This window comes from Hemiscyllium ocellatum, chromosome 13, assembly GCF_020745735.1.
Source record: "Hemiscyllium ocellatum isolate sHemOce1 chromosome 13, sHemOce1.pat.X.cur, whole genome shotgun sequence".
NCBI lineage: Eukaryota > Metazoa > Chordata > Chondrichthyes > Orectolobiformes > Hemiscylliidae > Hemiscyllium > Hemiscyllium ocellatum.
In genome coordinates, this window is record NC_083413.1 from 77,644,653 (window position 1) to 77,661,355 (window position 16,703).

The 16,703-nt window shown below is 43.5% G+C and overlaps 1 protein-coding gene across 1 annotated transcript in view; it reads right to left on the reverse strand.

The window, feature by feature from the left end:
* ankmy1 (ankyrin repeat and MYND domain containing 1) overlaps positions 1-16,703 on the reverse strand; it is a 95,306-nt gene that overhangs the window by 52,905 nt on the left and 25,698 nt on the right. Inside the window, exons 4-6 of the mRNA XM_060833954.1 lie at positions 12,556-12,772; positions 7,744-7,908; positions 1,771-1,899 (exon numbers count right to left, since the gene is read on the reverse strand). Coding sequence (XP_060689937.1) covers positions 1,771-1,899; positions 7,744-7,908; positions 12,556-12,772 — 511 coding nt within the window. The remainder of the gene's footprint in view (positions 1-1,770; positions 1,900-7,743; positions 7,909-12,555; positions 12,773-16,703) is intronic.

Sequence of the window (16,703 nt, forward strand, 5' to 3'; positions counted from 1 at the left end):
GTCCAGATGACCCATGATTTTGAAAACCTCCATCGGGTAATAGAGTCACAGAGATATACAGCACGGAAACAGACCCTTTGTCTTCGCCAACCAGATATCCCAACCTAATCTAGTCCCATGTGCCAGCACCCAGCCCATATCCCTCCAAACCCTTCCTATTCATATACCCATCCAAATGCCTTTTAAATGTTATCATTGTACCAGCCTTCACCACTTCCTCTGACAGCTCATTCCATACACGCACCACCCTCTGTGTGAAAAAGTTGCCCTTTAGGTCTCTTTTATATCTTTCCCCTCTCACCCTAAACCTATGCCTTCTAGTTCTGGATTACCTCACACCAGGGAAAAAAAACTCTTGTCTGTTTATTCTATCCATGTGCCTCATGATTTTATAAACCGCTAATTTCGATATTTCGATTTTATTTAATCAACTATTAATTTGTGTTTTTGTCTGAAATTTCAACTGGTCTTTTAGTTTGTAGCCTGTAAATATTCCCCCCCATTTAACTTTAATCTGAAAATAACCCATAACACATCATCAAATTCGTGATTATTACCAACCAATGAATCCACAGTTTTCCTGTGATGTCACTCTGTCTTTTGATCCTGGGTTTCGTTTTACCCTGTTAAAAAATGACTTACAAACTATGAATCATCTCTGCCTCAAATTTCTCTTATACTCCAGGGAAAACAGCTCCAGCCTATTCAACCTCTCCCTACAGCTCAAATCATCCAACCCTGGCAACATCCTTGTAAATTTAATCAGTCTATCATGAGGAACCTTGTTGATTGCTTAATTATGTCTATATAGATTACATCCATCACTCTGCCCTCATCAATTCTCTTCGTTACTTCTTCAAAAAACTCATTCAAGTTCGTGAAACATGATTTCCCACGCACAAGCCATGTTGACTATCCCTAATCAGTCCTTGCCTTTCCAAATACATGTACATCCTGTCCCTCAGGATTGCCTCCAACAACTTGCCCACCACCGAGGTCAGGCTCACCAGTTTCCAGTTCCCCAGCTTTTCCTTACCACCTTTCTTAAATAGTGGCACCATGTCAGCCAACCTCCAGTCTTCCGGCATCTCACCTGTGACTATCGATGATACAAATATCTCAGCAAGGGACCCAGCAATCACTTCCCTAGCTTCCCACACAGAGTTCTCGGGTACACCTGATCAGGTCCTGGGGATTTATCCACCTTTATGCATTTCAAGACATTCTGCAACTCCTCTCCTGTAATATCCCTTGTCTGTCCAAAGAGAACAGTCCTAGCTTCTTCAATCAATCCTTTTAACTGAAGCTCCTCATTCCTGGAACCATTGCTTGGAACTGCTTCCACATCCACTTAATATAACTCTGTCAATGACATTAAACAGAACTTGGACAACTGAAAGCAGATCCATTTTGAATAATTACCCAAGTGTGAGACCACAGCCCGAGAGTATATGTAGAACAGGGTTCTGGAGGCAGCCGGGAATTCGGGCCAGAGGTGAAAAGGAGTTTTTTTGCCTGCTTTTTGGCTCATAGTTTACACAGTCCTTTTTGAACAGAATAAAATGAAGCCGAGGGTCAGAAGAAAGAGTGACATCACTGGAAAACGGTAAGTTCATTGGTTGGTAACAATCGCGAATTTGACGATGTGTTATAGGTTATTTTTAGATTAAAGTTAAATAGGACAAATATTTATAGGCTACAAACTAAAAGACCAGTAGGAATTTCAGACAAAAACACAAATTAATAATTGATTAAATAAAATCGAAATACTGGGGCAGGCTTCAGGTGTGGGAGCTGGTGGATCCCATTGTCGTTCATTGTGACCATGTCTAAAGCAACGTCTGGTTGGTTGAGGGACTCTAGCTCAGAGTCGATGAGCTGAAGTCTGAGCTTCAAACACTGTGACACATCATGGAGGGGGAATAGTTTCAGGAGACAGGCCCATCCCTTAGATTTGCATTTGGTCAGTGGTCAGGAACAGAAGTATGTGACTACGAACGAGGCAGGCAGAGGGATCTAGGAGGTACTGCTGAAGGAACCTGAGCCTTTGAGCTTGTCGAACAGGTTTGACATTCTTGCTTCCTATGTCAACGAGATTCGAGGCTATAGGGAAGATGGGAAACTGTCCATAGCACTGAGTTGCAGTCATGACAGGAGGAAAAAAGAGAAAGGTAGTTGTAATTAGGGATAGTATAGTCAGGGGAATAGACACCGTTCTCTGTGGCCAGGATGCAGAATCCTGAAGGCTGTGTTGCCTGCCTGGTGCCCGGGTTCACGATGTCTCACCTGGGCTGTAGAGGAACTTGGAGTGGGAGGAGAAAGATCCAATTGTCATGGACTACATTGGTTGCAATGAAATAGGCAGAAAGAGGAATGAGGTTCTGCTGAGGGAATATGAGCAGCTCGGGGCTGAATTGCAGAGCCGAACCAAAAAAAGTCATCATCTCTAATTACTACCTGAGCCACGAGCTAATTGGGACATGGCCAATAAGATCAAAAAGGCAAAGATGTGGCTGTAAGATTGGAGTGGGAGAAACAGGTTTTGAGTTCATGGGACAGTAATACCAGTACTGTGGAAGGGGGGGGAACTGTTCCAATGGGATGGTCTCCACCTGAATCATGCTGGAACTGGACTCTTGGTGAACTGTATAAATCAGGCTGTGGATGGGGCTTTAAACTCAATTGTGGGAGGGGGGGGAGATGTGGTTTCCATTGCACGGAAAATTATGGAAAAAAGTTTAATGTGGGGAGGGCTCAGGAAAGGTTGTTAAAGCTTCCAGAGCAAATAATAGGACAGAGAGTGTGGAAAGGGTCAGGAATCTAACTTTAAGCATAGCAGATGAGGGGACAACTATGAAAGGGAGCAGTCAATGCAGGACTGAGGGTGTTGTACTTAAATGCATGTAGTATATGAAACAAGGTAAATGAGAGCTTGTAGTGCAGATCAAAATTGACAGGTATGATGTTGTGGGTATGGCAGAGATGTAGCAAGAAAGGGATTGGCATTTAAACATTGGACTACTGGAAAATGAGGCTGCTGAAGTAGTAATGGGGAACAAAGAAATGGCAGAGGAACTGAATAGCTACTTTGCAATAGTCTTCATGGTGGAAGACACCAGCAGCATACCAGAACATCAAGAGTTTCAGGGGCACTGATGAAAATAGTGATCATCACTAAGGAGAAGGTGCTGGGAAGCTGAAAGATCTAAAGGTGAATAAATCACCTGGACCACAGCTCAGGGTTCTGAAGGAGATAACTCATGTTATGCAGATGTGGATGGACTGTACCTTTAAGAGAGTTGAAAGACTTAGAGAGTTGCAGAGAGTACTGAAAAATTTAAAATGTAACAGTTGGTCAAACAGCTAGATTAGCTGGGTTGCCTGGAGAAAAAAAAACAAGTTCGAATTTGACTAATCATTTTAAATTATACCCCAAAATACCAAACTCCAATCAAGATTGAAGTTGATATTTTGACAACATTAACACCAATGAAACAATCCGATGCTTTGGGATATAAAACCAAACAAAACTGAACAGTTGGGGGAGAATTGCTAAGCCACCAACATGTACAGACTGCCTGAAACACAGCTCTCTTAAAGGTCCCTTTATCTATCAAAGTCCTGTGAAACAGAAATCCCTAAGAAGAAGAAAATCTACAGAGGAAGATATAAAGGGAAGATTTACCTGCTTTTGAAGTTTGATTTTTGGTAAATCTTACTCAGGGGTTTTATCAGACTAGTATTGTAGAGGGAAAGGTAAAAGATAGGTTAGAGGAAGGAGTTGTAAATAATTGTTAGTTAATATTCTATGTTAGACTTAAGAAATCAAGTTGTTAATTTTTACTTTAAATAGTTCTTGGCCTCTTGAATTCTCACAGATTACTGCACAGGATAAATCCTTTCACTAGTTTAAATTAAGCAGGATAGTTTACCCCATGTCGTAACAGTTTTGGGGCTCATACAGGATTCAGCATGATACGCACTGGATTTAAAGTTCTGTACCTGTATACCTAAGCTATCCATAACCTCCTTAAACAGCCTAGCAGTAAAATTTGACCTTTGGTCTGACTGAATCTCTCATGTGAAGAAAGCTACTAACACCTCTATTACCCTTTTTGCCTTGATACTCTGTAATGGAATTGCCTCCAGAAATTTTGTAGACATTTCCATTTTGGTTAACAAGTACAGGTTCTCAATTTTAGTTCTCAGGAGCGGACCTACGCAATCAATTATAACCCTCGTGAAAGATTCTTCAAATGTGAGCATTGTGTAGTGCTGGTTTTATTACCGCCTGAGACTTACCTACCATGTGGCATGTCTGACACGTACGGTAAATGTTAACCACATCCTTGAGCATTCCAGGCCAATAAAAATGTTTTTGTACCTTAGCCTGAGACTTTTGTACCCCTAAGTGATCTTTGACAGGTAGTCCATGTGCTATCTATAACACTTCCTATCTGTACACTACCAGCAACACAATCTGGTGCACTTCAGCCCATTTCTTCTCTGTTCTAACCTGCCGTGGTCTCCATCTCCATCTTAGGATTCTATCTTTCACATAATAACTAAAAAAAGAATCCAGATGAAAATTTTCAGTTAAAAATTTCAGGAATATTCTTTGCCTCTTTTTCAGAGTGTGCATCCACATGTATATCTTTTAATGTCTTGTCTTGCTGTTGCCTTTCAGGAGGAAATACTTCTGTCTGACCCTCTGCCTGTTCAGGTTTTTCCTGCACCATAGTGTCAAACATGGTGTCCACTAACTGAACCTCAACTCCTTCATCTTTCTCTTTACTTTTCGCTTCATGCTATGACGTCTGATAGTGGGATCTGGTTACCACACAATCTGGGAAAATACCAGGATATTTCTGTGTTAACTCCTCAGTTTCTTGGTCTTCCTTGGGCTTCTCCACAACATGGGGTGTCACTCCCACCTTGGATCCTGCCAAATCATTCCCAAGAACAAACTGAATTCCTGGAATTGACACTCGGTCAATCACTCCCACTGTAACTTCCCCAAAGTTGAGTTGGCACTCCAGCCTGATCTTACATAGGGGGATGTTACATTTCTGTCCATCTATCCCACAAATTACCACACTCTCAGGTAACAGAGAGAGTGTACACTCTCTCGTTCCTTACTCGCTCGATCCTCAGTGACTGGTTAGATCCAGTTTCTCTCAAAATGATAACTTCTTGTCCTTCTCCACCGTTCTTTCTGAGTAAACTTTTCCACAGAGACAAATTCTTTGTAGAGATCAGGTACTAACTCCATACCCTGCCCCTGTCTAGGCTGTGCACTCTCCTGCAGCTCCTTGGCTCTTCTTGGGGTCTCCTCTACTACCTCCATCAATGCCACTGGCTTAGCTTCTTTTACCTCATCTCTTCCCACAGCACTTTTCTTAAACAACTAGCACTGTGACTTTACCTGTCCCACCTTCTAGCAGTGAAAATACCTTTTCTCAGTGCGCTTCTGAAACCACCTGTACTGTAATTCTGTGTCCCACTCCACTATATGAGGCCTTTCAACTCCTGTCCACCCTCTTGGGCTTCTTTAACCTGCGGTAAAATCTTACCAGTGCTCTCTATTCTTGGTTTAGTAGTGTAGGATCTTCTCTTTTCCCAATGTCTATCCCTCTCAGGATGAAATTCTGGCCGGAAGCTTGTCTGATGCACCAACATGTACTCATCTGCTAATTCTGCTGCACTTCTCACTTCCTGAACTTTCTGTTCCTCCATGTGAATTCTTACTACCCCTGGAAGTGAATTTTTAAACTCCCCCAGCAGAATACTCTCTTGTAAAGCCTCAAAGGTCCTATCTATTTTTAAAGCACATCTATCAAAATGACTCTGTCTAATTCTTTTGAACTCAACATAAATCTGACCTAGTTCCTCCTTTGTGTTTCTGAACAGCTGTCTATATACACCAATTCATAAGCACTTAAAATAGCCTGTTTAACCTCTTCATAATCTCTTGACCCCTCATCTGACAGTGTGGCAAATACCTCACTAGCTCTGCCTACCAGTTTAGTCTGAACTAGCATTACCCATAAATCCTCAGACCACTCCATCTGCCCAGCCAATTTTTCAAATGACATAAAGAATGCTTCAACATCTTTCTCATCAAATTGTGGCAGAGTTTTGACATTTTGTATATATCACTACCCTCTCCTTTAATCTCCATCTTGTTACCTTGACTTTGCTGACTACGTCGCAACTTCTCAAGTTCGAATTCTCTCTCTTTTTGCTCAGCTAAGAACCTTCTCTCTCTCTTTCTTTTTTTCTCTTTCTCATCTCTCTCTTTCTCTCTCTTCACTTTCCTTTTCTCTCTTCCTTTCTTCTCTCTCTTTGCTCAGCTAAGAACCTTCTCTTTCCCTTTCTCTCTCTCTCTCTGTTTATTTTCTAACTCCATTTTCCTCAATTGTAATTTAAGTTTCTCTACCTCTACTGCACTTGTCTGTTTATCTGACAGACCTAAATGTTTGAGCAACTCCCTTACAATTTCAGTTTTACTTTTGTCCTTGGTTATATCCTAATCTAACTTATTTGCTAATTCTAAAAGTATGGCCTTTTTCATCCTTCTAAATTTTCTTGGCAAGTTTGAGAATCATGTTCAAATCCCAGAACCTTTTTAGCAATTTTAAGAGTCATTTCTCTCACTTTTAATTTAATCAATCATAAGTCACCAAAATTAAACAAATTGTCTCACTTACATTTTATTTAAAGATCCACAACACTAACTAGCAGGTGCTTATATCTGCTGGGATTTTTCGTACCCCCAAATCTATTTAAATCTGTCTATAGCAGTTCAAATCTCAGACGAAAGCCCCCAAAATGTTATGACACGAGGTAAACTACCTCCCACCCAGCTTAATTTAAACCAGCAACACAGAAAAGATTTATCCCACGCAGTAATTTGTGAAAATTCAAGAGGCCAACAACTATTCCCAAAAATCACTGTTTAAATTAAAACTAGGAGTGTTGGAAAGTGGTATCCGACCTTGAAGATCATGTCGACAGCACACTGTCAGGATTACCCGAATGATTGAGATAAAGGGATTTAGGACTGAGATGAGGAGGAATGCCTTCAGTCAGAGGGTGGTTAATCTGTGAAACTCATGGCTGCAGAGGGCTGTGGAAGCCAAGCCATTTAATGTACTTAAGACAGAGGTAGATAGATTAGTAAGTGGATCCAGCTTTAGGAGGAGAATGAGGTTAGGAAACATATCAGCCATTCTGTCCCTCTACCTTTTTATGGAATCACAGAATTCCTACAGAGTGGCAACAGAACATTTGACCCAATAAGTACACAACTGTTATTTTTTAGAACCTCTCCAGTGCAGAAACAGGCTCTTCAGCCCAACAAGTCCACACCAACCCTCCGAAGAGTATGCCACCTAGACGCGTTCCCCGACCCTATTTCTCTACATTTATCCCTAATTAATGCACCTAACCTACACATCCCTGAACACAATGGGCAATTTAGCACAGCCAATTCACCTGACCTGCACATCTTTGGACTGTGGGAGAAAACTGGAGCACCCGAAGGAAACCCAGGCAGACATGGGGAGAAGGTGCAAACTCCACACGGTCAGTCACCTGAGACTCGAATTGAACCTGGGTCCCTGGCGCTGTGAGGCAGCAGTGCTAGCCACTGAGCCACTGTGCTGCACATGGTCTTACCAAAAGGCAACCGGACTCAGGGAGTTTTCTTACCATCCAGTGCTGGCTTCAAGTGAAACAAACCTCTTTTTTGTTTGTGACTTTGTAGATCTCATTGTGAAGAAAGCAGCCTGAAGGATAGTAATGTATGCAGCTGTAGTTGAGCGCAGATACACCCTCGTTGTTCAGCTTATTCACATTGGCTCCATTATCAAGCAGCAGGTTGATGATCGAGTCATTGCAGACAGCCTGCAAAACATTGTTTCAATTTTGCATTATATGAGGTAGGATGAACATGCAATGACAGAATCAGAGAATATACTGAACAGAAGGGCCCATCATGTCTGCATTGGCTCATTGGTGTAACCAATTAATCCCACGTTGTTACTCTTTGTGAATGGCTTGCCACTTTGCCTTTTAACTCTGTGTATTTCTTCCTGTTCTCTTTTGTGAACCACCTACTTCCACCATCCTAACAGGCGGTTTGTTCCAGATCACAACAATCCATTATGTGATAAAATTATTTCCTCTTACTGCTCCGCTGATAAAAAAATAAACAATTGATGTTCAAGTTTCTGATTCAAATCATATGATTTTATAGACTAAACCTGGTTTTCAAAAGTGGAAAATACTGAAATAAAATGGCTAACTCGGCCCCAAATTGAGGTAAGTCCTGGGAACACACATGGGATGAACAAAACCAATCTCTTTAAATCAGCAATGAAAGAATTCCCATCTGTAATTTAATTTATATTGAGGTGATGAGTTAGCTGTTTTGGGCATCAAAGGACTGCCCACAACTGTCAACTTGGAAAGACAATGGAGCAGACTCAGGAACTATCAATGGAACTATATCAACGGCTGCTTTGAGTAGAAAAGCAGACACAGAAATAAATATAAACTCATAACAGCACGGACACTGCAAATTTCTCTTCTCCCTGTCTCTCACAATCCAGCATTCACTGACAACTCAAGGTTGTCAACAAACTTAGCAGCTGCTGAAGAATCCAAGTCAACTATTAAACAATCGGCTTCCAATTTAAAATCAGACAGTCTGAAGACCTGACCTATTTTTCCTACCTATAATCATAAAATCCCTACAGTGTGGAAACAGACCCTTCGGCCCAACAACCCTCCAAAGAGCAACCCACCCAGACCCATTCCCCCATCTTATCATCCTTTCCCCTGACCAATGCACCTAACCTACACATCCCTGAACATTACGGACAATTTAGCATGGCCAGTTCACCTAACCTGCACATCTTAGGACCGTGGAAGGAAACTGGAGCACCCTGAGGAGGTCCATGCAAACACAGGGAGAACGTGCAAACTCTACACAGACAGTTGCCCAAGGCTGGAATTTAACCCAGGTGCCTGGAGCTGTGAGATAGCAGTGCTAACCACTGAGCCACCATATATCTTTTCCTTTTTAACTATTACCTATGTTTGTGTGCATTGTTTGAGACTATGGTTTGATTATACTTTCAGAATTAATAGATAATAAAATTCCTCATCTTTCCACTTTAGAAAACCCATCTTTTGGGTCCTTCATTTTCCTCTGGCTTGTTAAGTTTAACTAAAGCTGTGTGCTAAAAAAAGAAATATTAGTTTTTATTGTGATTGACCGAGAGGGGATGAGAAAAAAGGGGAGCCAATTTCACCTCCTCATCTGGTCATAAACATATTGCCACTGGTTCTTTTGACTTTGTACTTTGTCACCAACACTTCTCAATTGGGAAACATTTCCTCCTTATTTACTCTATCAAAACCCTTCTTGATTTTAAATACCTTAATTAAATCTCTGCTAACCACCGCTGTGCAAAGGATAAATAATTGTAGCCTCTCTTCCCTTTCCAGGTAATCACAGAATCCCTACAGTACAGAAGCAGGCCATTCAGCCCATTAAGTCCACACCAACCTTCCAAACAGCATCACACCCAGACTCTTCCCTGTAACTCTGCATTTCCCATGGCTAATCCGCCTATTCATGGACACTATGGGCAATTTAGCATGGCTAATCCACCCAACCTTCATATCTTTGGTTTGTGGGAGGAAACCCATGTAGACACAGGGAGAATGTGTAAACTCCACACAGACAGTCAATGGAGAGTGGAATTGAACCCAGGTGCCTGGTGCTGGGAAGTAGCCGTGCTAAACTACTACCAAGGTCCTGTCTTCAAAGTCCCTTATACTTGGTGCCTTTCAGTAGATCTCTTCTGCTCTTTCCAATGCCTTGTGTCCTTCTTGGAATGTGGTTTCTGACCATCACTGAAGACAGCACTCAATCTGGGAGGTGTAAATTTTCTATTGCCCAGATATAACCTTTTGTTTGTTTTTGTACTCAGGTCTCCATTAATAAAACCGAGGAGGTAGGCCTTTCAAAATAGCCTCCTCAACTAGTTCTGCGATGTACAAGTATTAGGGGACAGACACCCAAGGTATCTTGGTTTGATGACAACATTTAGCATCACACTATTTCATTCATTTATTGTCTTTTCTCATTCTCCCATCCAAAATGCATCTCTCATACATTTGATTAGATTCCCTACAGTGTGGAAACTGGCCATTTGGCCCACCAAGTCCACACCGATCCTCCGGAGAGTAATCCGCCCAGACTCATTTCCCTCCGACTAATGCACCTAACACTATGGGCAATCTAGCACGACCAATTCACCTGACCTGCATATCTTTGGATTGTGGGAGGAAACCACAGCACCCAGAGACACAGGGAGAATGTGCAAACTCCACACAGTCACCCAAGGCTGGAATCGAACCTGGGACCCTGGTGCTGTGAAGCTGCAGTGCTAACCACTGAGCTACCGTGCCACCCCATTGAATCGCATCTGCCTGCCCTGTTTTAAGTCTATGTCCTTCTGCAGTCTGCTCCCATGTTCCTTTCTTTTTACCACATTTCCCCAATTTGTTTTTTTTCACCATGCACCCCATTCCTGCGCACCCCGCATTCTCTGGGTACCCACCCACACAGCATTTGCCTGGGAACACAGAGAGCCAGGCTTATGCACTGGAAATATGTTCAAATCTAAATATATTGACTGGAAAGATTTCAATTCAGTTAGCAGATCTAGAATTGAAAGCTGGTCTCAGTAATGATGACTATGACCACTGATTGTCTGGGGAAAAAAAAACACTTGGTTCACAAATGCCTTTTGTGGAAGGAAATCTTATTTTGACTGGCCCACATGAGACTCCAGACCCACTGCAATGTGGTTGACATTCAACTGCCCTCTGAGATGGCCTAACAGACCATTTAGCCCAAGGAAAATTGGAAATGGGTGACACATACTAGGCTTACTGCTCTCAACCCATGCAGTTTGGAGTCAGTCAAAAACTCTGACCAATCCAAGAGTGAGAAAGGGCAGTGTCTGATCCACTGTCCCAGTCAGTCCCAGAATGTGAAAGGACAGCGTTTGACCCACTGTCCCAGTCAGTCCCAGAGTGCGAAAGGACAGTGTCTGACCCACTGTCCCAATCAGTACCAGAGTGAGAAAGGGCAGTGTCTGACCCACTGTCCCAGTCAGTCCCAGAGTGTGAAAGGACAGTGTCTGACCCACTGTCCCAGTCACTCCCAGAGTGTGAAAGGACAGCGTCTGAGCCACTGTCCCAGTCAGTCCTAGAATGTGAAAGAACACTATCTGACCCACTGTCCCAAACAGTCCCAGAGTGTGAAAGGACAGTGTCTGACCCACTGTCCCAGTCAGTCCCAGAGTGTGAAACGACAGTGTCTGACCCACTGTCCGAGTCAGTGCCAGAGCATAAAAGGACAGTGTCTGACCCACTGTCCCAGTCAGTCCCAGAGTGTGAAAGGACAGTGTCTGACCCACTGTCCCAGTCAGTACCAGAGTGAGAAAGGGCAGTGTCTGACCCACTGTCCCAGTCACTCCCAGAGTGTGAAAGGACAGCGTCTGACCCACTGTCCCAGTCAATCCCAGAGTGTGAAAGGACAGCGTCTGAGCCACTGTCCCAGTCAGTCCTAGAATGTGAAAGGACTGTATCTGACCCACTGTCCCAGTCAGTCCCAGAGTGTGAAAGGACAGTGTCTGACCCACTCTCCCAGTCAGTCCCAGAGTGTGAAAGGACAGCGTCTGACCCACTGTCCCAGTCAATCCCAGAGTGTGAAAGGACAGTGTCTGACCCACTGTCTCAGCCAGTCCCAGAGTGTGAAAGGACAGTGTCTGACCCACTGTCCGAGTCAGTGCCAGAGCATGAAAGGACAGTGTCTGACCCACTGTCCCAGTCAGTCCCAGAGTGTGAAAGGACAGTGTCTGACCCACTGTCCCAGTCAGTCCCAGAGTGAGAAAGGACAGTGTCTGACCCACTGTCCCAGTCAGTCCCAGAGTGTGAAAGGACAGTGTCTGACCCACTGTCCGAGTCAGTGCCAGAGCATGAAAGGACAGTGTCTGACCCACTGTCCCAGTCAGTCCCAGAGTGTGAAAGGACAGTGTGACCCACTGTCCCAGTCAGTCCCAGAGTGTTAAAGGACAGTGTCTGACCCACTCTCCCAGACAGTTTATTGATTATTTATAATCATTATCAAAGTAGGAAATAGGTGCATCTTCTCTCAATAGGTAGGTGTGTGTCGGGGTTTATGTCTATTTATGGAGGCCTAAATAGGTCGGAAACGGTTGCTGTGGAGGGCTACATACCTCTGTGAGATATATCAAACATGCTACCTCAGTCTCCACTGTACAATGTTATGTCAACCTGGTCTCACGGAGATCAAGAGCTCCCTGGCTGGGATGGTGGGAACTCCTCTTAGTTTATGGGGTCATTCCTGAGAGTGAACCCCTTACAGATGGGTTGTTCACTTTACCACAGGGTAATGATAACTCCTCATAGACACTCCACAGAGAGCCCTGACAAAGGAATGATACTTACTGCAGCACCAATCAGTGAGAAGTGTCCATTGACATCTGCCACATCTGCATTCACTAAGTTCGTTTTGAGGATTTTAAGCACGGTCTCTTGGTTTCCCTCTCCGGCTGCAGTGATAAGTTGCTCGGAACTGCATTCCAGAGGCCCCTTTGGACCAAAGCCCTTACGATTTCCTGCAATGACAGCAGCGACATCCCAGGAGAGCATTGCCTCAGCGTGCCTACAGGGAAGGGAATGTGACACCATGTTAATGCAATGTGCATTGAACTGAGGGTTGCCAACTCTGCGTGTACATGTCTCTGATTGGATGCATCTGGAGGTTGCATCATGTGATGTCCACTCCTCATATTCAGAGAGAGAAACAGGAGTGAATATGTCAGCACGTAGTATTGTCACATAGATCTCAGAATGGCACTCGACCTTTAAGACAGTTAGACAACATCATGATGTGTGACTCTACACACAATATCCCCATTTTACTCTTTGTAGAACTAAGTAAGCGAGCAATGAGTCAATCTGAGGCAGTCAACTACATATAATGTCATTGTAATTAAGTAAGAATAAGACGCAGACTACGTGGAAATCTGAGATGTCATATCAGTGAGCATGATTAGTTGTTAATAAACTTCCAGACATCTCTCCCAGTAATAACTTGTTTCTCTGTGGTATGTGTCATATGGGCTGAAACATTAACTTTTTCTGTATTTCTCTAATTTTCTCTTTTGCTTTCAGAATTTCAGCATTCACAGCATTCCATTTTAAGTTTATTACCAGCAGGGACCTACAAAATACTAGCAATGGAATGAGCTTCTCTGTTGCAACTTGTATCTATTAATGCTCACCTAATGTCATTTCATTCATTCCATGCCAACATTGTCTCAGACTATTCCATTGTATTGGGACCCTTTCTGGAGCAACGTCAGTGTCAGTATGTCTAAGCTAGGAAGTTCGTGTTCAAATCCCACTTGCTCCAGAGGTTTGTAATGACATCATTGAACAGGTTTGTTAGAATAAATACAGCATTGGATTCCTCTCATAGTATCTTCATCCTCTAATCACCTCTTCACTAATATCCCACTCCCATTTCATTCCCGAGATACAATACCAGTTGATACCATCCCCAGTCCTCCCACATTTCCCCAAACGGGAGCATCTTGCTGTTGGGCTACGCTTGCCTTCTGTTCTTTATCTGCCACAGCCAACCATTGGCAGGGACATGAGCACTATACCCTCCAATGTCCTGTGTGCCCTATGTGAACCAGATTCTGTTCACCATATAATCACAGTGCAGACAGCATATAACAGCATTGTAATTCTGGGGGAGCTGTATCACAACATTCACTCTATATATTGATTATAGTTAGGTGACAACATTCCCCACAGGCTGCCCCAGTTTCTCTCCATTTCCAACTTTTCCCCCAGTCCTCAGTCTCACCCATGATCTCTTCCCTGTTGCCCACTCTCTCTCTGGTCACAAGTCTCTCCCTCTGGTCTTTTCCCCAATCCGCAATCTCTTCTTTGGTGTCCTTTCTTCCCCTAGTCCCTAGTTTCTCCCCCAGTCTCTGATTTCTCCACAGGTCCCCAGACTTTCTGTCTCCTTTGTATTTCTGTCTCTGGTCTTTTCTCTCCCTGCTGGTGTATCCCTGGTTTCCCTCTCTCTGGAGCCCAATCCCTCTCCCAGACTCAATCCTCTCGCTCAAGTCCAGTCTCTTGCTGATCTCCAGTCTCTTTCTCACGATCTGTTCTCTCCTCTGGTACCTAGACACCTCCTAGATCCTCATTCTCTCCCTAGTCCAGTCTCTCACACATGTCCCAGCCTATTCTCTGGTCCCCATTTTTGTTCTGATTGCAGTTTCCCTCTAGTCCCTAGTCTCTGCCCCAGTCCCCAGTCTCCATCTGGTCCCTAGTTCCTGCTCCAGTCTCTGGTCTCTCCTACAGCTGCAGTTTCTCCCTGAATCCTTATACTCTTACTCACTCAGTGTCAGCAGAGGTGGTGAATCTGACTGCATTTCCTTCTGTATTTCAGCTGGGGACCTGGTATTTCATGAGGTCTCTAAGCCATTATTCACCTGCTCTTAATCACCCCATCAAGGGTAACTTGGTTGCTGGACTTCCTGTTCTTTCTACTGTTAATAACCTCCCATCCTTTGACAATCCATCACACCTCAATGCCAACTTCATCATAACCATTAACAACAATTAGCAGCTGCAGTTAAGGTCACACTCTCCAGTCTTCTATTCAATCTCTCTCTGCCACCTACCATGCTCTTACCCATTGACCAAGCCTGTTCAAACGCTCTTGGAACTGTTTTACATTTTCCTCACAAAACATTCCTTGAGTTTTGCATCATTGCAAATTTGTAAATATCACACGTGGTCCCTACCTTCAAATCATTGTTAAGTGTTGTGAAGAGGTGGAGCCCAAGTGCTGATCCTCATGGTACCCCTCTAGTCACAGCCTTCCCACGCAGGAAGAACACATTCATTCCTGCTCTGTTTTCTTGTCTGGAACCAATCATTAATCCATGCCAGTACATTACCTGTACTTTAACATTTCTAATCAGCCTCCTCTGGGAACCTCTATTGAAAGCCTTCTGAACATCTACGTATACTCTATCCATTGACTCTCTTTTATCAATTCTGTTTGTAACATCTTCATAAAAACTTTAACAACTTTGTCAAGCATGATTTCCCATTTGCAAATCCATGCTGACTGTGTTCAATCAGATCATTATTAGTAAACAGACTGTCTATTTATCACATTCTTTAGGATAGATTCTCTCCACTGCTGATGCAATGGCTAACAAGTCTGTAGTTTCCTGTTTTCTCTCACATTCCCTTCTTAAACATTTGATAGCTTTCAAACTGCAGGAATTATTCCACAGACTGCAGAGTTTTGGAAGATAATTCCCAATGTACTGATATCTCCATAGCCACCTCCTTCAACACTCTGGGATGTAGACCATCAGGTCCTGGGGATTATCAATCACACTAGTTTCTTCAGTACATTCTTACTAATGCTAATGTTCTTCCAACTCCTCATCCTCCTTAGCCACGTGAATCTCTAGTTCTGTATCTTTCTCAGTGAAAACTGCCACAGAGTAGTCATTTAGCTCTTCTGTCATTTCTCCATTCCCCATTACTAACTCTCCTTCCTCTGCCTATAATTAATCAAAATTAATTTTAGCCAAACATTTCCGTTTTAAGTACCTATAGAAGTTTTTACAGACTGTTTATATATTTTTGCTGGATTGCATTCATATTCTATTCTTCATTTCCTTATCAGTTCCTTGGTCCTCCTTTGTTGGGAGTAAAAAATGAGGTCTGCAGATGCTGGAGATCACAGCTGAAAAAGTGTTGCTGGTCAAAGCACAGCAGGCCAGGCAGCATCTCAGGAATAGAGAATTTGACGTATCGAGCATAAGCCCTTCATCAGGAATGAGAGAGAGTAGCCAAGCAGGCTAAGATAAAAGGTAGGGAGGAGGGACTTGGGGGAGGGGCGATGGAGGTGGGATAGGTGGAAGGAGGTCAAGGTGAGGGTGATAGGCTGGAGTGGGGTGGGGGCGGAGAGGTCAGGAAGAAGATTGCAGGTTAGGAGGGCGGTGGCTCAACACTTTAACTCTCCCTCCCACTCCACCGAGGACATGCAGGTCCTTGGACTCCTCCACCGGCAGAACATAACAACACGATGGCTGGAGGAGGAGTGCCTCATCTTCCGCCTGGGAACCCTCCAACCACAAGGTATGAATTCAGATTTCTCCAGTTTCCTCATGTCCCCTCCCCCCACCTTGTCTCAGTCGGTTCCCTCAACTCAGCACCGCCCTCCTAACCTGCAATCTTCTTCCTGACCTCTCCGCCCCCACCCCACTCCGGCCTATCACCCTCACCTTGACCTCCTTCCACCTATCCCACCTCCATCGCCCCTCCCCCAAGTCCCTCCTCCCTACCTCCTTTGTTGGAGTCTTTTAAAAATGTTACGATTAAAATTGATAAAATAGAGTCCCTGGTTATACTAAGCTTAGATTTTCTGAAGGGGCTTTTACAACCAATTGATGGTTGAGGTAGCCATTACTGACTAAGATTTCTAATCCAGATTTATTAAAATAATTGCCACGATGGAATTTGATCCATGTTCCCTTTTCGGATTATTA